The sequence below is a fragment of the Myotis brandtii genome, unplaced genomic scaffold, assembly GCF_000412655.1.
Source record: "Myotis brandtii unplaced genomic scaffold, ASM41265v1 scaffold165, whole genome shotgun sequence".
NCBI classification, from domain to species: Eukaryota; Metazoa; Chordata; class Mammalia; order Chiroptera; family Vespertilionidae; genus Myotis; species Myotis brandtii.
In genome coordinates, this window is record NW_005356042.1 from 7,378,173 (window position 1) to 7,401,031 (window position 22,859).

General features: G+C 46.2%; 1 protein-coding gene across 2 annotated transcripts in view; it reads left to right on the forward strand.

Annotated features, from left to right (window-relative positions):
* Positions 1-2,607: 2,607 nt before the first annotated feature.
* Positions 2,608-22,859, forward strand: part of ZDHHC7 (zinc finger, DHHC-type containing 7) — a 29,878-nt gene continuing 9,626 nt past the window's right edge. The window contains exons 1-3 of one of the 2 annotated variants that reach the window (XM_005862547.2): positions 2,608-2,628; positions 12,848-12,933; positions 16,302-16,633. In XM_005862547.2, the coding sequence (XP_005862609.1) occupies positions 16,319-16,633 (315 nt within the window). In that variant the 5' untranslated portion in view covers positions 2,608-2,628; positions 12,848-12,933; positions 16,302-16,318. Of the gene's footprint in view, positions 2,629-3,606; positions 3,630-12,847; positions 12,934-16,301; positions 16,634-22,859 lie in introns of those variants that run through there. The other variant, XM_005862546.2, reaches the window with a different exon arrangement.

Genomic DNA, 22,859 nt, shown 5'->3' on the forward strand with positions numbered 1-22,859 from the left:
GCCCACGCCCAGGTGCCCTGGCCACTACCTGCCTCTGCCCCCTCTCCCCACCCCGCCCGCTGTGATCTGCAGCCTCCCGGATTCCCCAGGGGCACTTCGGTGCGTGCACTTGACGTCCCCAGGTGCCTCCTTGCCGCTCCTTAGTCCATCTTTCGGGAGAGGGTCCGAATTGCAGCCCCAGTTTTGTCCCTGACCTTGGCGTGACAGTAAGCTCCCCGAGCCACTGTTTTCTCCTCTAATAACGGGTTGTTGTCAGGGCTAGAAGAGCGAATGGCTATAAACCCTTCTGTGAGCTGTAAAGAATTGTTTATGGGCATATATTACAATGGGCTTTCTCCCACATGGTGCGTGGCTTCTTGAATGCTCTTGTTCTTCCTTCCCTTTTAAGTTTTTAACTTTTTTTATTCTTTGTGCATCTTTCTCATTATCTTCCCTTCCCCATCAGTGTTCTGTGGGGGATTTCCGGTCAGGGCATCCAGGACAGTCAGGTCAGCTTCAAGACAACGTCTGCATCTGCTCTTAGTGTGGCCAAGGCTCTTCTTGAAAAGTCGTTGCTGCCGGAACTAAGTCTCTTCTTGCTCTTGGGTGGACACACTTTATTGGTTTATGAGCAACCAGTTTATTATGGTAGTTAAGTTGGAGTGTAGGAAGAACTGTCAATACACCTGCCTTGTAGCTTCTTTTGCTGTCCAGGTTGTGTACAATGCTTTCCAAACCGATGCTACGTGGTTACATTTGCATTCTGCTTAGTGTATGTACTTAATGCACATATATGTATCTGTTTTACTCTTATCGTCTCAGGCAGTCTAGAAATCTAGCTCAAAACATTTTTTTTTCCTAAACTCTTCACCTCACAGATGAATTTAATTTTTTGATATTGTCTTACAACTTTTACTTATCTAAAGTCACCTTTTAAAACGTCACCTTGTTAAGTTTGTTTGTTAGGAAGTTGCAACTTGGTTAAAGTGACTGGCTATTGAGATATTTGAAAAATGGAATGGAACACAGTGACAAGTTGCATTTCTTGAACACTCTGGAAAATTGAAGTTATTTGGATTGTGTACTTTTTGGAGTTAGACTGGTAGGTCCCCATTGACTTTTGGGTTGAGAGATGGAGGATAATAACACCTCCTGAAAAGGTAATTTCCTAGAGAATTCATATAACAATTGGAACTCTATGCAGATGTCTCATAGGAAGGCAAAGTGGGTAAAAATGTATAGAGATGTGTTCTATTACCAGTGACTCATAGCCTGCCTCTGATTACAGTTAGTGAATTGCACCTTTACAGCCATGCTAATCAGTGCACTGGAAAAGCAGAAATCCTCTTCTGGGGATACAGTCATGCACCACTTAACAGCAGAGATACATTCTGAGAAATGCATCATTAGGTGATTATGTTGTGTGTGAACATCATAGAGTGTACTTACACAAACCGAGGTGGTATAACCTACTGCACACCTAAACTATATGGCATAGCCTGTTGCTCCTAGGCTGCAAACCTATATATCGTGTTGCTGTACAACACAAGATTAAGGCAAACACAAGAGAAAATTATGCAGTTAAGAGACGCGGTAAACCAGATGTGTGAGGCTGCTGTCCTGTGTCATGGCATACTGTTTTATAAGTAGAAGGTGCACTCCAGCTATAAGAAGTATAGTGTAGTGAACACATAAACCAGTAACATAGTAGTTTATTATTATTATCGTGTATTGCATACTATACATATGTGTATATGCAGTACTTTTATGTGACTGGCAGCACAGTAGGGTTGTTTAGACCAGCATCACCACAAACAGGTGAGAAACGTGTTGTGCTATGATGTCACTAGGCAATAGGACTTTTTCAGCTCCATTATAATCTTAGGAGACGACCGTCCTATATGTGGTTCGTTGTTGACTGAAATGTCGTTATGTGGCCCATGGTTGTATTAGCATGAATAGAATGACTGGAAATTTATGTAAGAACAGTCTTGACTTAGTCAAAAGTATGGACATACTTTTACATTCTTATTGAAACTGTTACTGCAGGCTTGGACTCTTTGGTGATATAAGTAATAGAATCTTTGTCAATTGGATGAAATGGGGGTTAGAAATAAGTTCACATACAAAGTTAATGTTTGGGATAAATTGAGAAGCAATTTTCCTGAAGATTCCAGAGCTTCCCTGCTCCAATCTGTGCTGAACATCTCTACAGAATAATTATCTTGAAGCAGCTTTTTGGGTATGTGTTTCTTAAAAGTGATGTTTAATTATAAAAGTAACACATGCTTGTTTTGTAAAAAATTCAAACACTAGAGCAGAGCATAAAATCTAAACACTCGTTTTCACTCCCGCCTTCCCCAAGGCCAGTGTCCAGGGTCAGTGTTAACAACTTGCTGTGTGACCCTTCAGCTGTAGCCCCTGAGAAGAGTTCAGGCGAACTGTGAGAGTTAGTCAGCTACAAAGTTTAGAAGGAACCGTCCACACAAGACCACCGTCACTGCTGGCATTAGCTGCAAGTTTGGGGATTCCCAGAGCCACCCTAATGTTTGATTATTGGGAAGAAGGACTCGCAGAACTCACCGAAGGCTGTTGTCCTCACAATTATGGTTCGTAACAGGGAAAGGATACAGAGTAAAAGCAGCCAAGGTAAGAGGCTTGTAGGATAGAGTCCAGGGAAGTATCAGAGGTGGGGCTTCTGTGAGACAATATGCACAGGGTATTGCCAAGCAGGGAAGCTCACCTGGGCCTGGGTGTTCAGAGTCTTTATTGGGGTTCCGCCTGTGATTGATTGATCGCTCACTTGCTTGATCTCAGTTTCCAGGTCAACTCATACTGCATGACTCAAAGCCTCAAATTAAATTGAATTGTTAGTCTTTCTTGTGTGGCCAGCCCCCATTGAAAATCAGATTGTCCGCTGAGGACAAAGGCCAAATCTCCTTTTGGGCAAGGTTAAATTCTTTACTGCACAGCATCCTTCCTGCTCTCATGGTCCCTTCCTCAAAAAAATATATGTATTTTTCAACCATTGACAAACGATTGTCTTCTAGATCATGGAGGAGACAAAGGCCACTGGGAGAGTTCTCTCAACTTTGAATCCGTTCTAGGTAAAATACCCGAATATTCATCAGTCTTGTGTACCCCCTTGCCTCTGAAGAAGAGATAATCCCTCTTTCCCAGTGTCACCTTGTATCTGTTCTTTGGTCTGCCTGTTATGGGATAAGCATTTAGTCATTTACTCACTTGCCTCTTTGATTTTCTCTCATTGACTTCTTTGCTTCTTTCTACAAACATGTTCTTGTCTTACTAATCGTAGCCTTGCTTATGCTTCATTCCATCTTGAAAAGCCTTCAGTAGAATCCTGTTCATTGTCTTATAAAATCCAGACTCCTTATGGGGCCAAGAGAATGCCTTATATTAGTACAGCACCTTTTAGTTTTGAAAACACTTGTGTTATCTTCCAGTGCCTTGCATGAAATGAAGTGGTTGCTTGGTAAATGTTAGATTAATGAATAATTTGGCTAGGAAGCGAGTGAGAGTCTTCTATTGGAGGAAACAGCAGGAGCAAAAGCACAGAGCTGTGAAGGGCATGTGGCAAGGGGAGCCTGAATGAGCACTGTGTGGAAGAGTGGTGAAGACAGCCTGGAAAGGTAGGGGGAGCAGGTTCAGTGGGGCCTTGAATGCCATGGTCCCCAGGTTTGGGACCAGATTGATTTTGTAACTCAGGCTGTGATTTTGATGACGACTCCTGCAGCCAGAGGGTGGTTGGCACCTGGAAACCCTCTGAGGTTAGGGTTCTGCAGCTGTACAGGCAGAGGTGAGGGTGCCCACGCTTGGGTTGTGGCGAAGGTGAGGAGAGAAGGATTAGAGCACGGGGAGGAGTGTGTGCCTAGAGGCTAAAAGGTACCTAATAAGTACTGTCTGTGTGAGGAGTGTCATCAGTAAGGGGAAGGAGAGGCCACTCCTGTGTTAAGCTGGTGGTTTGGTTCTTTCTGGGAAAGGGCGCAGTTCATTTGCAACACTCAGTAAGTGGGGGGCAGGCCGAAGAGAGAAGCTTTCAGTTTCCCTTGAGACAGGCTTTTACAGTATCACTTCTCTGTTGAAATGTTTTGAATTCTTAGAGTTCCTTATTTCCCAAATTCAATTTATTCATTACAGACTGCATTTTCTAAAACCAAGTGCTCTGGGAGGCAGTGTATTTTAATGGAAGAATATGGGCTTTGGAGTCACAACAGTCCTGACTCCACCCTTTTCTGGCTGTGAACTTGGGCAAGTTACTTCAGCTCTAAGGCTCAGTTTCCTCATCCCTAAAATGCTAATAATATCGTCCAGCTTTTAGGGTAGTGGCAGGAGTGTGATAATGTGTATAAAGCTCCTGACATACAGTGGGTATTCAGTAATTGGCCTTTCCTTTCACCTTCTAAGTTTTACATTGTTGTTAACTTGCAACTAAGAGCTAAATGTTCGGTGTACTTTGGATTTGGGTGAATCTGATGTTCTAAAAATTAAATTCATATTAAATAAGTTAGGAAAATACAGAAGGAGGTTGGGATTCATCAGCATCACTCAGGTTCAGTTATTCCCTGGGACAGGACATTTAAAGAGTTTACAACTCTGGGGCGCTTTTTATTTCTGGATTTAGAATTCTTGAGGGTTTACTTACCATGTTGGGGTTTTTAAAAATTGCTGCTCCATTTGACTTTGAGTCAGGCTGTGGCTCTAGAACAGGGACAAAGTGAACCCTTTGCTGTGTATGTGAACAAGCCTTTGAGATGCCTTATCCAGCCTAGCTGCTCCAGGTGACATATCTCCAATTGGTGCTTCCCCAGAAAACCCCCTACTAGCGTGTGCTTCTCTCTTCCTCCCCTTCTCCCTCTCTCCCCTTAATCCTTCCACATTTCTCTCCTACTCTTTTCTCCAAGGCTCCCCGACCTTCTGACCCCACCCCCCATGCTGGATCTCCCACTTTGATCCTCTTTCATATTTCTTTCATGTTCCCATGGGCTTCATTTCTATTTTTTCCTGCCTTCCTCAAGCATGCTCCCTGATTCTCTCATTCATGCAACAAATATTTGCGGCGTGTGTAGTGAGAAGGGATGGACTGGGGATATTACAAGGAATATTCTGTTGAGGTGTCTGACAAAGGAACAAGACAGCCAGCAAGGGGAGACGGTTAGAGGTGAGGTCAGCAGGCTACAGAATGGGTAGGATTTTATAGGCCCTGGGGAGGCCTCTGGCTTGTGTTCTAACTGCAGAGGCAGACATGGGATGGTTTTAAGTGAGAGATTGACTCCATCTGATTTCTCAGTAAAAACGTACTCTGGTGCTGGATGGGGAAATGGATGGTGGGTGAGTGGAGGCAGTGAGTGTAGAACAGCACTGATTAGGAGTCCAGGTGAGGGCTCAGGTGCCTTGATCTGGCTAGGTGGGGACGTGGAAGAGAGGGTCAGATTTGGGTGGGTTTTGGAGGTGGAATCCACAGGACTTGCTTTGGATAGATGTGGAGGTGGGGGAAAGAGTTAAATAAAAGGTGAGTCCTGTGTTTTGACCTTGACCACTAGATGGTGGTGCCCTTTATTAAGGTGGGAAGAGTGGGTCATAAGTTTGGTGGTGGTGGTGGTGGTGGTGGGGTTCTGCTTTGACCCTCCTACCACTGTACCATTGTTGAGGAGTCAGTTGGATATACTTAGCGATGTATTATTAGTTTTGAAGTTTCCCAGATATACATTTTTTTTTGATATACCTATTTTTAACTACATGGGGCTAAGATCCTGTGAGACCATTTGGAAAGCATATACATAAAGGGGAAAACCTGGGACTGAGCATGGGCACTCCCAACATTTGGGTATCTATGCAGGTATCTATGTATCTCGTAAGTGATAGAGTGTGGCTGGTGAGAAAGGAGAAAAACTCAGAGTTGTCTCCACCCTCCCCCACTCTCTACTCCCAGCCCCCACCCTCCATTCATGAGATGGACTTTCCTCTCCTAGTCCCATGGCTTTTTGCTGGTGTGTTTTCAGCTTGGCATCTTTTTGATGTGTGTTATCTGCGTGCTGTTTTGTGTGATTAAGTACTTTAGTGTAAAAGACCTTGCTAGGAAGATTACATGCTTTTACTGTTCACAGTAAGGATAATGAGACTTGGCTTTGGTTAGCTTACTACTCTGTTGGGATTTTCCTTAGAGGTTAATATTCTGTTCTTTAGCTTCAGTAATTTGAGAAGAAAATAGTGTTTTCACGTGGTATACATTATTGGTAGGGTTTGAAAGCACTAACTAAATCTTTCATGATTGTCAATTGATGGAAAGAACATTTACGAACATAAATACAGTAAATACACTGGGAGAGTAACTGAATGATTGATACTTGTACCAAATTCAGTTCGGGTTCTGGCTTTCTCTTTAGTGTTCCCCACCCTAACTCAGGCCCATCCTGGTTCACTTATCCTTCAGGTTGGTGACATACCTGCGACATAAGTGCTTGCATCCTCCCTTCATGCCCCTTCTGTTTATCAACCTGCTTGCACGGCCATATTTGAGATGTCATCATTATCCGAATGGCACCTTCTCTGAGTTCTTAAAGGGCGTGCAGGAGGCGGCCGATCAATGATTCTCTCTCATTGATGTTTCTATCTCTCCCTCTCCCTTCCTCTCTGAAATCAGTAAAAATACATTTAAAACAAACAAACAAAAAAGTCCCCCAGCCTCAGTTCCCCCTGGCTATCATGTCACTTTCTCCAAACCTGGTTCTCATTCTCACCAGGACTTCCAGTTCCTTGAGGTCTTCTGTCTCCTGGTTCTAAGGCCTCACCCATCATCCGCACTCTGGTTTTCTAGCCCAAGTCTTGCCTCTGATACCCTGGTTTTCTGTCATCTTTGTTGATCTCCAGCCCGTGTAAGCCTTTGCAGTGCTGGGTCAGGCTTTTGGATAAAAGGGGTAGCTGTTCTCATCACCTTATTAGAAACTGGCCGTTATCAGCACTGTCTGCGCCCGTGTTGTGTTTCAGCCCTTCTTCTGGCTGCCCTCCCCCGGCCTCCTGTCCCCCGTCTCAGTAGCTATTCTTTGCTCAGAACACAGTGCTATGGAGTGTGACCCTCTTTACCTTCGGTCCATCTTGTCGATAGTCTCCCCGTCTTCCTCCAATCTAGGGAAGAAGAGTCATTCTCTGTCAGCTGTCACCTCCCTGAGTCTGCACACTTGGACCCTCATTCTTTTTTTAGTTTTAATCCTCACCTCACGATATGTTTTTATTGATTTTTAGAGAGAGAGGAAGGTGGAGAGGAGTAGAAAGAGAGAAACATTGGTTGGTTGCCTCCATATGTATCCTGACTGGGGAGCAAACCCACAACCTAGGTATGTGCCCTGACCAGAATCGAACCTGCAGTCCTTGGTGAATGGAATGACTCTCCAACCAACTGAGCCACCTGGCCAGGACTGGACCCTCATTCTCTAAAAACAGATAAAAGTGAGCCTACATTGCGTTTGTAGTTGTAGGACACGTTCAAATAAGTACAAACTAGAAATAAAAAAGAAACTGAACAAGCATGGCTGGATCTCTTAGCTTCTATTCTCTTAGTCTGACAGTCTGATTAGTTTACCTAGGCATATACTCTTCATTCTCTTTATATTCAATCACTTTTTTTAAACATTAGCGCTCTCTCTCTCTCTCTCTTTTAATTGATTTTTAAGAGAGAAAAACATCGATAGGCTGCTTCTGGTACACACCCCCACCAGGTATTGAACATACCCACTGGGTATGTGCCCTGATGGGGAATCGAACCTGCCACCTTTTGGTGTACGCACTGATGCTCCAGCCAACGGAGCCATACCAGCCAGGGCTGCATTCAATCACTTTTGGGGCTTTCCTAGGCTTTTTAAAAGTGTGGCGTGGTCAGACCAAGATGTAGCATGGTGGATCTCTCATGGAGTCCCAGAGACTAACTGTGACTTTGGGTGGGTACTTAAATCCTGTGGGACCATGGTGGCTCATCTGTAAAATGGTGAGACCAAATATTTCTTTAAGATAGTCATAGCTTTAAGTGAGAGGAAATTAAAATCCCCCCCCCCCCACTTTTCCTTCTAGCTATCTATGTTCTTTAATTATCTCACCACCCTGTCTCCAAGCTCTTGGCACTTTTTTTTTTTTAATCTTCACCTGAGGATATGTTTATTGATGAGGGAGAGAGAGAGAGAGAGAGAGAGAGAGGGAGGGCAGGAGAGGAGAGAGAGAGATGGAGAGGAGAGAGAGATTGGGGGAGGAGGGTAGAGAGAAACATCGACCTCCCACAAGTGCCCCAACTGGGGGTTGAACCCGAAACCTAGGTATGTGTCCTGACCTGAATCAGACCACATCTTTTTGGTGTATGGGGCAACACTCCAACTGAGCCACACCGACCAGGCAGCTCTTGGCACTCCTGAAGCTGAATCCGCCTGGCAACTCCTGGCCCCCCCTTGTTGACTGCCCCTACCTTCCTTCCTGCCCTTAACTTCCTTCCTGGCCTCCTTCCTGGCTGCTCCTCCCCTTTCCTGTCTGTGCTCCCCAGGGTTTCAGCCTCACACTCCTGTGGCTTCTTGGATGAGTGTATCCGGTCCCACTTCACCTCTTCCCTCTGCGCTGGGTCTCTCATTCCTTATCTCTAGGTTGGGGCTGGAGGAGATCAGCTATTAGTTGGCAGCTGGTCAGATCTGCTAGTTTATTCCCTGTGCCCCAGTCGCAGCACTCTCTCACTGAGCCTGCAGCTCCCGTGTTCCATGAGAGGGTCAGCCAGGGCAGTCACGTCTCTGAGTGCCTTTTACTCCCCCACACGGTGCCCGGCCGGCCATTCCGCGTTGGTGGCTATGCTTTTTCTGCTGGAACTGCCTCTCCGCCCCCTCAGGCCCTGCCCTCCTCTTGGCCCTGGCCTCCATCATCTGCTCTGGGTCACAGCAGCAGCCTCCTGGTTGCCTTGTTCCTTCCATCCTAGTCTCACTTGGTCGTCAGTTATCTTTTTAAAACATCTGTCCCTTTACCTAAATTCTGGTGCCTCCCATTCTAGCAGAATGAAGTGCAGAATCCAGACTCTTTCGCTGGGCGTCAGAGTCCATGCTTAGGTCACATTTCCCTTCCCTCTCCCCTGCCCTCCTCTGCCCCCCTGCGCCTTTTCACACTGCTCTCTCCTCCTGATATATCTTGTTCATCCGGGCCCACCCTCTGTCTTCTTTACTGACACTTGCTCTGGTTCCCGCAGACAGAATTGGTCTTTGTCATCTCTCCCTCCACACTGTGCTCCTAATTTGGGGATAACACTTAGCACATTATTTACAAGGCTGCCTCCCATCTCTGCTAGTTTGTGAGCTCCTGTGGGCCACGCTCCTGTCCTTGGTTGCTCATGGGGAGTGGGGCTTGCATAGAGTGTGGATGGTGTTTGCCCCTCTGTCCCCATGTTTGAATTAAGTGGCTCTCTCACAGCTGGCGTATGTTTCTTATGCTGTTTCTGTGTCTGAAGCAGAGATTTGCTTATTTCTGTGTTTTATATAGGTCATTAGTGGGTGTATGAATAGTAAAACAATGATGAATTCAAACAGCATATTAATAAAAACATGAATACCAAACTCTGGTGTAGATTTTCTTTTCATTGCCTTAGTGAAGTAATTTGTAACTTAATTCTTTTTTGTAGTAACTGATCACCAAAAAAACCCTGATATCTTTTGTTTACTTAGTTGTTTTTAGTTTGTTTATGAGAAATATACATCTTGTGTATAGCCAAGGAAAATAGTAAGGGGAAGAGATTAAGAAACTGAACCAAAGATACAGTTAAAAGTAAATCTAAGAGGGGTCTTGACTCCTGAATACCCTTAAAGTTGTTGGCTGTTGCTTAGGTATTTTAATAAAATCACAACATACAAATACCATATTTTAAAAGTCACCATTAGTTGAAGCAGCTTGGCATTTATGGCCACATTTGTTATTAACAAGTTCAGAAGGGACTCAGAGCCGGAAATACGTTAGGGTGGTGTTGAGGGCGGGGCGGGAGGGTGTACAGGTAAGTGCAGAGGGTGAACCAAGTCGTGAGGAGACTTGTGGTGGATGGGGTGGGCGGGGAGGCTGACTGCAGAGCCTGGCCCCGGTGGGGGTGCGGCAAACCTGAGGAAGCACTGAGCAGCCTCTGGGTCCTGGAACACCAGAATCTGTTTAGTGGCAGGGACTAAGGAAACATACCCTCCATGCCTCTTTTTATTTCTTTAAAAAAATTTTTTATATATATTTTATTGATATTTTACAGAGAGGAAGGGAAAGGGATAGAGAGTTAGAAACAACGATGAGAGAGAAACATCGGCCAGCTGCCTCCTGCACACCTCCCACTGGGGATGTGCCCGCAACCAAGGTACATGCCCTTGACCGAAATCGAACCTGGGATCCTTCGGTCCACAGGCTGACGCTCTATCCACTGAGCCAAACCGGTTTGACTCTTTTTAAATTTTTAATATTTTTCTTTTTCATCCTCACCTGAGGATATTTTTTCTATTGAATTTTAGAGAGAGTAGAAGGTGGGCGGGAGGGACAGAGGAAGGGAGGGAGAGAGAGAGAGAGAGAGAAAGGAAGAGAGAGAGAGAGATGAAAGAGACATCGATTGGTTACCTTCCCGCATTGCCCCAACTGGGGCCAGGGATGACCCTTATATGTGTGGGTCAATTTTCTAACCCAGCGGTCGCCAACCTTTCGGACCTCATGGACCACCAGTGGTCCTTGGACCACCGGTTGGTGACCGCTGCTCTAACCACTTAAGATACTAGCCAGGGCCCTCCAGGCCTCTTAATCCCTCCCAGACCCCTATCCCTTCACCCTCTGCCACACCAGCCTCCTGGTGTCCAAGTCAGGAGTCTTGGTTTCAGAAAACACCACCATATTTTAATTAGATTGTTTTCAGTTAAAAAATGGGCAGAGGACCAGAACAGACACTTTTCCCAAGAAGACATAGAGGTGGCCAAAAGATTTATGAAAACTTCACTAGCTATAAGGGAAAAGCAAATCAAAACCACAAGATACCACCTCACACCTGTTAGAATGGCTATCATCAATAAGACAAGTAATAACAGTGTTGGAGAGGATGTGAAGAAGAGGGAACCCTTGCACACTGCTGGTGGGAATACAGCCACCATGGAAAACAGTATGGCAGTTTCTCAGAAAATTAAGAGTAGAACTACCATATGACCTGGCAATCGTTCTGGGTATCTACCTGAAAAACTTGAAAACATTTATTTGTAAAAATACTGTACCCCTATCATTATTTACAGTGGCCAAGACATAGAAACAAGCCAGTGTCCTTCGACAGATGATTGGCTAAAGGAGATGTGGTACCTATGTACAAAGGAACACTACTCAGCTATAGAAAGATGGCATACTGCCATTTGGACAGCATGGGTGGATTGTGAGAATATCATGCAAACAGCAGTATGATTTCACTCATATGTGGGATATAAAACAAAAAACACATTCACAGACAATAATATGGCGGTTACCAGATGGGAAAGGGGTGGGGAAAGATGAAGAGGGTATAGGGGGTCAAATAAGTGGTGACTGAAGGGGACTAGGCTTTGTGGGGGGTGAGCACACGATGCAATGCACAGATGATGTATTCTAGAACTGTACATCTGAAACTTATATACTTATTAACCAGTGTTACCCCAATAAATTTAATTTAAAAAAGAAAAGAAACCAACTGAGGGCTTGTTTAAGCAGAAAAATACAATATGGGCTAAAAACAGAATGGACAGGCGTAAGGCACATGGCCGGGCAGCAGAATGGAAGCCCAGCTGTGAGCTGTGCTGCGGGAGGATGTTGGGAGGCTGCCCCTGCCGACCTCCTGCTGTTTGGAAGATGGGCTCCCGGACTGTCCTCTAATCTTATTTTTTTCCTCTGAGGTCCTTCTCTTTGTCCTTTAGTTCTCTTTTCTGGGAGATTTCCCCTTTCTCTGTCCAATCCTACTTTTGAGATTTCAAAATTCTGTCATATTTTTATTATTCAATAACTAGGAAGTCCTCATAATGTTCCTCTTTTTGTTTCACCAGTACAGTTTCTTATTTCTGCTTAAGCTTTCTTCTCTGTACGTCATGCCTGCTCTGAATTCTTTTTCTCCCCCTGTTTCTTTTTGGGGCTGTCTTTATTGAGACCTGTTTCGGGTTTTCTTCAAAACACCTGACTGTTGGCTGTTTGTTCATATTCAAGAATGAGCTGGGCCGAGCCCTTGGAGCCATGGTAGGATGTCCTCTGGTGCCTTTGTCTTAGGGAATATGGCAGTGAATCTGACCCCTTTGTTGGTATCTGACCCCTGCATCTTGGTATCTCCAGGCCTTTTCTCTTGGGCTACACGAGTGCTTCTAGAGAAACTGTCTACTCGCTCACCTGCCAGTGAGCGATATGAACTGGGAGCTTCTTTATTCAGAGGGTGGTCCTCACCCACATGCACCATGGTCCTTCACGTGACTTGCTCCTTCTATCCGGCACTTCTTATCCTGATCTCATTCTGCCCCTCTTTTCTGTAATCCCTTTGCTGTGGCTGATAAAACAAATGTTGACTGTCGGGATGCAGGCTAGGCAGATTTGGTCTCAGCTTAAAATATTTGTATGCAACACTGAGGCTAAAATAGCAGAAGGGGAAATGGACAGACTTAAAATATGCAATTTTCAGGATTGCGAATCAATATACTAGTAGTGAAAATTTAGAGGAGTAAGATTCATAGTTAAGGATTGTTCTCAATAATAGCACTTTATGTGTAAAATGTTATGTTGGTTATATATGTTCCAAAAATTAATCATACCCTAAGAAATATTGTATGCTCTTCTGTCATAAAAGAACTAACTTTTCTAATTAATTTTTATTTTCTTTCAGATCCTATCACATAGGACAGTATGTACCTTCAGATCCTGAAGAAAAGGCGCAAAATGTTCAAGTAATGTTTCAAAGTAATTTGTGAGGTGAGCGTGTGGTTCTTTATTCAGGTGTATAATCACTATTGCCTTTCTGACAGCTGACACTGGTGGCATGCCATTGAAAAGGCCACACGGGCCACACAAAAGGTTAATGGTGATAAGGAAATATTTCTCTCCGCCTGTTGTCCTTGGTTTGCTTACCACCTGTCCTAGAAGGAGAGCGTATCATAGGGGTGGGGCAGGGCAACCAGAAAGCAACTGTTAAGTTATTAGCAAGTTTCACAAAGTGAGGTAAATGCTCAGTATAAATGGAATAGAATGTCTTTGCTTGTACGGTTGTCCCCTTAAATAATGGAGGTCTGCAGTGTAGCTTTCGTGTTCTGTGAAACCAGGCTTTATTTAGCGAAAGGCAAGCGGCTTGGCTTCAGGAGTGTAGATAAAAATCACATTAAGTTGGAAAACGATGATGCGACATCTTCTTGACCATCGGTCAATGCATAGTGCTTTCAGGTTTCTCCCAAAAATGGTCTTCAGGAGTATTAAATCAATAGCGATTTTGGTGTTTAGTGTAGAATAAGATTGCAGCCTTATTGTAATGAGTGTGTATATTTTAGTTTTGCATCGAGAATCACTGTACCATTGCTCTCATGCTCCCAGTATTTTTAGATTAGTTCAATGTAAAGGAATTGTTTCTTCATTTCCTCCCCTCCCTTCCTGCTGCATTAGTGAAGTGGACATAGTGACTCAGCAGAATGCTCGTGCAGTTGATAACAGATAACTGAACACATCCAGCTTAACCTTGCTGCATCCATTGCTTGCATTCTTGAAAAGAAAGTCACTTCTGGCTATCAGACTACTTTTCCCTTTATCTTCTAGTGGATTTAACAACTTTGCCTCTAAAGCACACGAGCATTATGCACCAGCATTCTATTATGTACTCCAGGAATGTCCTGCTACGCCAATGGCTGGTGTCTGTGTGGTTCCAGCCAAGGCGTAACACCACTGGCTGCGTCCTGCACTCTGGCCATTCGCACCAGTGCCTCCACTGGAAGGTTAGGCTGGATTGGCTCAGCTGGTCAGCATGTGTGTCTTTAGAAGCCATTCAAGGTCCTGATTTCTGGGGGGAGCTCACACTGCACAAACATTGTGCTGACAAAAGGCTAGTCTGTCTCTGGACATGTGGCTGTGCAGCTCTTTATCTTACTGCCCAGCATCGTTTCTCATAGAAAGCATTCTACTGGAGGAGTCACCCTAAAGCAGAGGGGTTCTGTTCGAGGAATTTTTCAGCTTAAGGTCTTGATGTACAGTTATGATTCAATAAGAAACTTATGGAAATCACTAGGAATTAATCGCATCTGAGAGGTACCAGTTTCTTGTTGATCTGCCTATAAACAAACGTGCACTTGCCAACAGTACACAGGCACCAAAGGGAGCACAGGGAGCGAGGACCAGACCCATCCAGGCCGACAGGGAGGGAAGACAGCAGCTCTTGTGGGGAGGGGTCCATGCACTGCAAGTGGAACTGATGAGCATGCCCTGAGAGTTCTAGACCAGTAGAAGTGTCTGGATAGTGTCAGCCCTCTGGTAGAGTCAGGCGTTAGAGTGGGGTAGGCAGAAGCAGTTTGCACCTCTTCTCCAGATACTCATGTCTGATATTCACAGACCTTTCAAAGTGCTCCTCGGAGGATGCCTTGCTTGGAAGAGAGAAACATTGGGCCCTACAGGGTGTGGGATGCCAGAGGAATGGACTCAGCGGAGGTGTTTGCAGGGGAAGGTGGGCAGGCAAATCTGGGTGATGTCAACATTCAGTCATGCTCCCTGCCTGAGAGAATGGCTGGCTAAGGTCGACCCAATTCTTATCTTAGTTTCTTCTATTTTACTTAACAAAATTTTAAAGATATTTTTGCTGATCTAAGAGCAGGTGTTATTTTACTGAACATGGGAACATCTTTATTTCTCTCTTATACCAGTCCATGTTTTTATATAAACGGGGAATTTTCAAAATATTTGCAGAATGAACTCTCATCTGCAAGTTCATTCGTTCATTAAATGTTTTCATAATTACTATCCTCCAGTTGCCTTTAAGGAAAAAAACAAACAAAAAAATGACCTGGCCAGTGTTGCTTAGTAGTTGAGCGTCTTCCTAGGAACCAGCAGGTCACAGTTTGATTCCTGGTCAGGGCACATGCCCAAGTTGCAGGCTTGATCCCCAGTAGAGGGCGTGCAGGAGGCAGCTGATCAATGATTCTCTCTCATCATTGATGTTTCTATGTCTCTCCCTCTCCTTTCCTCTCTGAAATAAATATATATACACTAGAGGCCTGGTGCACGAAATTCCGTGCACTGGGGCGGTCCCTCAGCCTGGCCTGTGCCCTCTCGCAGTCTGGGACCCCTTGCTCCTTACTGCCCGCCTGCAGTGGAGGCGGCAGAGGCTCCTGCCACCGACACTGCACTTGCCAGCCATGAGCCCGGCTTCTGGCTGAGTGGTGCTTCCCCTGTGGGAGCACGCTGACCACCAGGGGGCAGCTCCTATGTTGAGCATCTGCCCCCTGGTGGTCAGTGCGAGTCATAGTGACTAGCTGTTCCACTGTTTGGTCTATTTGCATATTAGGGTTTTATTATATAGGATAGGATGTGTGTGTGTACATATATTGAAATACCCAGACTCAAAGAATGCTGGTAATCACTTGTAGCAGACTTGACTCCAAGAGCACCCATTCTCCCCACTCCTGCTCCTTCACAGAGGGGAGGGGCCCTCGCTCTGTGCTTGTCTGAAAGATGAGCAGTGCACCTGTGCTGAGAAAGCACTTGGGTCATTTGCTGAAAGGCTGCCAGTGATTTTCTGTCCCTTGAATGAACGCTAAGGCCAAATGAACTCTGACTTTATTTCCCTTGTCTTTATCACGAGTATCACTACTTTTATACCAAACACTGATAAGAGAAGGTCATATATTTAAACAAGTTGCTAGAAAAAATGCAAGTTCCTCTTGCCTTTCGTTGGACCCTATATGTTCTCAGGTATCCAGAACTGTAGAAAATATAGGAAAGGTGTCAAAAGAATGGGTTAATAAGTGAAGGAAACTTTAAAAGATTAAAATAGAGAGGAAGAGTGTTCTAGAAACAGTATAGAGTTGAAGAAGATAGAGATAAAAATGGGAGCCTACCTCCAAAACATGATCACGTGTTATCAGAACTAAAACGAGGGAGGAATGAAAGTAAACTGAGAATCACATGGAGTGGACAGCGGATGGCAGCTGTGGTACAAGTCTCGTGTCCATGGGGCTTTGGAACTTGGGTGCTGTGGTTCTGCATTGGGCTTGTTCTTTTCATTATCTTTGTCCCTCTGTGGCAGTGGCTAGCCCTACATGTGCTCCCCGGGAGCCTCATCAGCTCTATGTCCAATCCCCCTCTAGGGTGCATCGGGGAAATCATGCCGTCATCAGGACACCGGCTCCGCGATGTCGAACACCATCCTCTCCTGACCGAAAATGACCATTATGACTCTTCGTCCTCCTCTTCCTCCGAGGCTGACGCGGCTGACAGGGTCTGGTTCATCCATGACGGCTGTGGCATGATCTGCGCTGTCATGACGTGGCTTCTGGTCGTCTATGCAGACTTTGTGGTGACATTTGTCATGCTGCTGCCTTCCAAAGACTTCTGGTACTCCGTGGTCAACGGAGTCATTTTTAACTGCTTAGCGGTGCTTGCCCTGTCATCTCACCTGAGAACCATGCTCACCGACCCTGTGAGTACTCGCTGTTGAGCTGCATTTTCCCCATGTGTCTGGTCTATTGTGACATGGGCTGTGCGGCAGACGGCCTCTTGCTCCTGTAACCTCGGGTTTTTATTAATTCCTAAATACAGGCTTGTAGCATTTTTCACTGGAGAATAAGCATCGCTTAAATAGAAGTGATATCACGGTATGTTAATGAAAAATATTCCCGCTGGCTGTTTATTCAAATGAAGAGATTGTACTAAATAATTTCTAAAATCCCTCCTCGTTTAAATATTTCATTTCTCTAAGGAATGGACTGAAAGCTGAGAGATACGGGATCTAGATTTTACCACTTTGCTAACCTTTTCAATTGCCTTTTGACCATAAGCAACTAATTTAACTTCTTTGGGCTAAAGCAGTGGTTCTCAACCTTCTGGCCCTTTAAATACAGTTCCTCATGTTGTAACTGAACCATAAAATTATTTTCGTTGCTACTTCATAACTGTAATGTTGCTACTGTTATGAATTGTAATGTAAATATCTGATATGCAGGATGGTTTTAGGCGACCCCTGTGAAAGGGTTGTTCGACCGCCAAAGGGGTCGCGACCCACAGGTTGAGAACCGCTGGGCTAAAGGGTAGCTATTACCTCTAAGTTCTTTCTAGCTTTATAATTCTCTTGTTTTTAAGTCTCGGCTAAAATCAGAAGTAAACGGCTCATTCTAGCTGGTAAAAGGTCAAGGTTCAGCCGCACTACTAAGCCGAGAGGGAGAAGTCACTAATTACCGGTTCCTTCTGGGGTGAGTGTGACCTTGGAGAAAGCGGTTGCTAAACAGAGATCAAGTTCAGTGCAGTGCGCGAGCTGGCACCGGTGTGCGAGAACAAGGGCGGCATGTTGGGCTTGTCTTTGGAGCATTTCCCTGAGAATAAAGCTGGGCCAGCTCTCACACAGTGAACTGATGTCTTGAAGGCCCAGGACTCAGAACCTCCATGCTGGGCATAAGGCAGCTAACCTGAGATTTTGAGGCGTCCTCTGGTTAGGCAAAATGGTAGTGATCCCCGAAGTTCAGCCAGGGGTCACCCCAGAGTCCAGAGGAGGCTGCTCGTGGGAGGGCAGCCTGCAGCCCAGGGGAGAGTTCTCCGCCAGCGGAACTGCTGCAGGTGTCAGCTCGGTTTCGTGGTCGGTGTGGCGTTCACTTTGCAGAGGTCCTTTCCACCGCAGCATTGAAAGAGTGGTTTGAAGCCACTGGTGCAGGGCCTCCTGATTTGTACAGTCAAGTTACTGGCTCATGTCTGTTGGTAAGCTTCCTCTTAAAAGGTACCAAGAAGTTAATGTTTTGTTATAAAACTTTTTTATACATAAGATGAGGCCTTCGTCTGAGGATAAACCGATATTGATCAGTCCACGGAATGTGGTTGACACATTGACCTACCTGACTTTTGTTGTGTCTGAGTTCGTGTCACAGGATGTTACCCTAGATTATTTACTCTGTTGCCTGTTTGCCCAGTGGAGGTCTTGGGCCTCGGGCAGTATCATAGGCCCAGCCAGTGGGCAGCTGGGAGCAGCACTTAGGTGACAACTTGGAAGCTAAGTCTGCCCACGGTTTTATAGCCTCACCTGATTGTGAGGTCTTTCACCATCACCGGATATGATGTCCCTCAGAGACGTTTAAAGCAGCGGTCACCGACTGGTCGTCCGGGGACCACTGGTGTTCCATGAGGTCCGAAAGGTTGGCGACTGCTGGTTTAAAGGACACTTTTCTCCTTCCCTTTACACAGCAAAGCCTCCCTCTGGGAACACACCTGCTCCTGGCCCCTGTGCATCTCCATCCCCCGTCCTCGCTGCAGCAACAACATCACACCAGGCCACGGAGGGGGCAGTTACAGGGCCAGGGCCCAGATGAATGATTTCTACTCAAATATTCATTGTAGGGAAAGCCCTGTTAGTGTGGACCATCCTCCTGGATGTTGAAAGCTGGATGAGTCCATCCTTTGTAGCATTTTGGTGATGGGACCACCTCCACACACAGGTCCCTAGTTGTGAGTGTGCAGGGCAGGGCCTCGGGGGATGGAGGCTGACCAGGCAGACACTCCTTGTCAGAGTGTGTTTGTTTCCTCTGTTAAGCATAGTTGTCTCTCACTCCTGGCTGTGTAGCTCCTGGCCCCACCCCTCTCCTCCTCTGGGAAAAGGCCTCAGAACTCTTACCGGAAGTCCCAAGAGCTGGGGGAGGTGAATGGGGAGAAGGTGCGGAACGTCCCCTCTGTCCCTGGTGGGTGTGTGCATCACTGTGGTGTTGAATGGAAGCATGAGAGGGAGGCAGACCAAGCTAGAGGAGGAGTTGAAATCATGGACATCAGTTTTTTCATTGGAATTTGATTCATATACCACAAACACCACAAAGTGCATGGCTCAAAGTGCATAGTTCAGTGATTTTTAGTGCACTCATAGAATTGTGCAACCATCACTACAATCAATTTTAGACATTTCATCACCCCCAAAAAGCCCCTGCACTCGTAGTCATCACTGCCTAGTTCCCCATTTGCCCCAGCCCTAGGCAGCCACTAATCTACTTTCAATCTTTGCCTCTTCTGGAATCATAACTGTAATCATACAATATGTGGCCTCCTATGCCTGGCTCCCTTCGCCCAGCCTGAGGTTTTCAGGGTGCGTCCAGGTTGCAGCACATGCCACTGTCTCATCCTCTTATGGCCGAGTAGCATTGCTTTGTGTGGACAGACCCCGTTTTGTTTATTAGACAGTGTCACTTGAGGGACCTTTGGGTTATTTCCACGTTGGGCTGTTAGGGGTACTGCTGCCGTGAAAATGTCGTACGAGTTTTTATGTGGACCTGGGTTTGTTTCTTGTGTACATACCTAGGAGTGGAATTGCTGGGTCATGTGGGAACTCTGCATTGAACTTTTTGAGGAACCGCCAGACTGTTTTCCACAGCAGCTGCCCCATTTTGCATCCCCACCAGCAGTGTCTGAGGGTCCAGTTCCTCTGCATCCTCTCGTCTTGTTCACCTTTTATCGTAGCTGCCTCAGGATATGAAGTGGTGCTTCACTGTGTGTGTGGTTTTTTTTAAAATATATATTTTATTGATTTTTTACAGAGAGGAAGGGAGAGGGATAGAGAGCCAGAAACATCAATGAGAGAGAAACATTGATCAGCTGCCTCCTGCACACTCCCTACTGGGGATGTGCCCACAACCAAGGTACATGCCCTTGACTGGAATCGAACCCGGGACCCTTGAGTCCGCAGGCCGACGCTCTATCCACTGAGCCAAACCGGTTCTGGCTTCACTGTGGTTTTGATGTGCATCTCCCGAATGACTAGCGATGCTGAGCATCTTTCCATGTGCTTCTTGGCTACTCCTATGTCTTTGGAGAAGTGTCCATTTAAGTGCTCTGTCCATTTGGATGTCACTGGTTCAGCCAGGCCACACCAGAACTCTGGTGGCAAGTTACAGAACCCACTGGGAGTCAGTGTAAATAAAACTGAGGAACCTAAGGGCAAGAGTCCTGCGGAGAGCCTGGCCGGCTGCAGAACCGGGATGTGAACACCATGAGAGGTAGACTGGGGCTGGGGCGGACAGGCTTTCTCTGTCCTGTGGGTATGCTGTCTTGCCCAGCATCCCGGCTCTCCCTGCGTCTAGGGAAGAAGGGTAGCCCCACAGAGCATGCAATTGGAATTAAGTTCCATATCCACATTCCTGAAGGGAGACTATGAGGCCCAGCAGGGTCAGGTGTCCACTCTTGTCCTCTCAATGGGGGGTTTGCTTTCTTTTCTTTGCAGAGCACGGCTTTACCATCCCAGGGTCCATTGTGGGCTCAGCTAGAACCACCACGCCACCCCAGGGCAGGGCAGATAGCCCACTGCGGCTTCATGTCTTTTTGCTAAACCAATAGGACCTAGTCAGCCTTTGCTAGAGTTGGCTTTAGTTTGTTATTTGAGAAAAGTCCTTTGTACTTTGAATGAGGAGCAGGAAGGATGATGCGGTCCATGACCTTTGATGGAGCAGAAATCCGATCATAAAGCAACGGCCCAGCTATTGGAAGATGAGACTTTCACCAATCTTAACGTTGGGAAACACCAAGAACTTAAAATTGTGAAGGGACACTGAGTGACTGCAAAGTGGCCGCTCACCCCTCACCAGAGCCTGCTGTCCTGAAGCCCCAGCCTTTTTTTGTTTTTGTTTTTTGTTAATCCTCACCAGAGGATATTTTTTCCATTACTTTTTCAGAGAGAGGGGGGACGGGGGAGAGATACAGACAGAGAGAAACAGAGAGAGAAGGGGAGGGAGAGAGAGAAATATTGATGTGAGAGACACATCAACAGGTTGCCTCCCGCATTCACCCCAACTGGGGGTGGGGAGCGAACCTCAAAACCCAGGCACGTGCCCTTGACCGGGAATCTAACCTGCAACCCTTTGGTACACAGGCCATACTCTGCGCACACCAGCCAGGGCCCAGCCTCTTTTTATGAACACCAGCCTTCTTAGCAGACGTTTGCTGAGTGCCGATGAAGGGCACCCTTGGAGGAGCGTTGGTCCTGTGCCAGGTCTTGCCAAAGATGTTCTTTCATTAACCCTCCAGCACCTGGGAGAGGTGGAGTAAATGAGACCAACATCCAAAAATGAGACCCCACACAAAGCTGGGATTCGAACAAGATTTGTCTGTCTCCAAAGCCCCTGCTTCATGTTAAATTCTTATTTATAGATAGAGGCCCAATGCACGAAATCTGTGCAAGAGTAGGCCTTCCTTCCCCCGGCTGCCAGCACCGGCTTCCCTCTGGCACCCAGGACCCAGGTTTCCCTTGCAGCCCCGACTTCATCCAGAAGGTCGCCTGGAAGGATGTCTGATCTAATTAGCATATTACACTTTTATTATTATAGATGTTTCACACTTACACAGAAATAGAGAGAAAATAGTGTAATGAACCCCATGGTCAGTCTTGTGTCAGCCATACCCTCACCTAACTCCCTCTCTTCCCCTCCCCAGAGTATTTGGAAGTAAATCTCAGACACTATAAAACTATTTGTAAATATTTGTGTGTATCTTTAAAAAGTAAGGGCTCTTCTTTATAAAAGCATAGCCTCAATGCCCATAGCTCATGTGGAGCTACTGATTAATTTCTCCCTACCTCTCCAGTTACAGCTCACATTTCCTCAGTGGTCTCAGTTCTTTTACATTCTTCTTGTTTGAATAAGGATCCAAATAAGTTCTGTACTTTGCGATTGGTGGACCTCTTATATCTCTTGATCTCTGTGGTTCCTTCTCGCTTATTTCCTTGGGATTTTTTTTTTAATCCTCACCTGAAGATATGTTTAATAGAGGCTTGGTGCACGAATTTGTGCACCAGTGGGGTCCCTTGGCATGGCCTGCAGGATCAGGCCGAAACCAGCTCTCCGAAATCCCCTGAGGGGTCCTGGATTGCGAGGGGGTATAGGCCAGGCTGAAGGACCCCACCAGTGCATGATTGGGGCCTGGGAGGGATGTGGGAAGTTGGCCAGCCGGGGAAGGATGGCGGGAGGGCTCCAGGGCGTGTCCGGCCCGTCTCGCTCAGTCCTGATCGGCTGGACCCCAGCTGCAAGCTAACCTACTAGTTGGAGCGTCTGCCCCCTGGTGGTCAGTGCAGGTCATAGCGAGTGGTTGAGTGGCCTTAGCATATCATTAGCATATTACACTTTGATTGGTTGAACGGCCAACCGACAAAGGGACACTGGAGTGGATTGTGAATGCAGCATCTGCTGGTGGTGCGAGCTGAGCACAGGCCAGCTCCTCTACTGGGTGTCTGGTCTGCGAAAGCTCACCTCGAAAAACTCAGCATCCACGTGTAGGCCATCGCTGCAGGGCCTCACGGAAATCATCTCCAAGTCCTGAGGAGACCGGGCCTTAAGGAGCTTCATTGGCTGCCCAGGGTTCTGAGCAGCCAAACGGAATGTCTAGAGCCAGCAAATGCCTGCACACCACGAGGGAGTCTCCAGTCACCAGTTTCTCACAACGACTGTCTAACCCTCAAGAGATACACAGCTTTCTTCACTAAGAAATCATAAGTAATTTCCTAAAAAAAAGGGTCATATTCTGCTTTTCAGAAGGGTATTTATCACATTGGTTTTTCCTCTGGAAAAGTACATGTGTGTCTCATAAAAGTTAAGGTGGCTGGAGTTTTAAATGTGGTCCATTTCCTCTGATGGAAATGTGTTATGCTGAACTATCACCAGGAGCAGGTATACGGGGGGGGGGGGGGGGCCCCC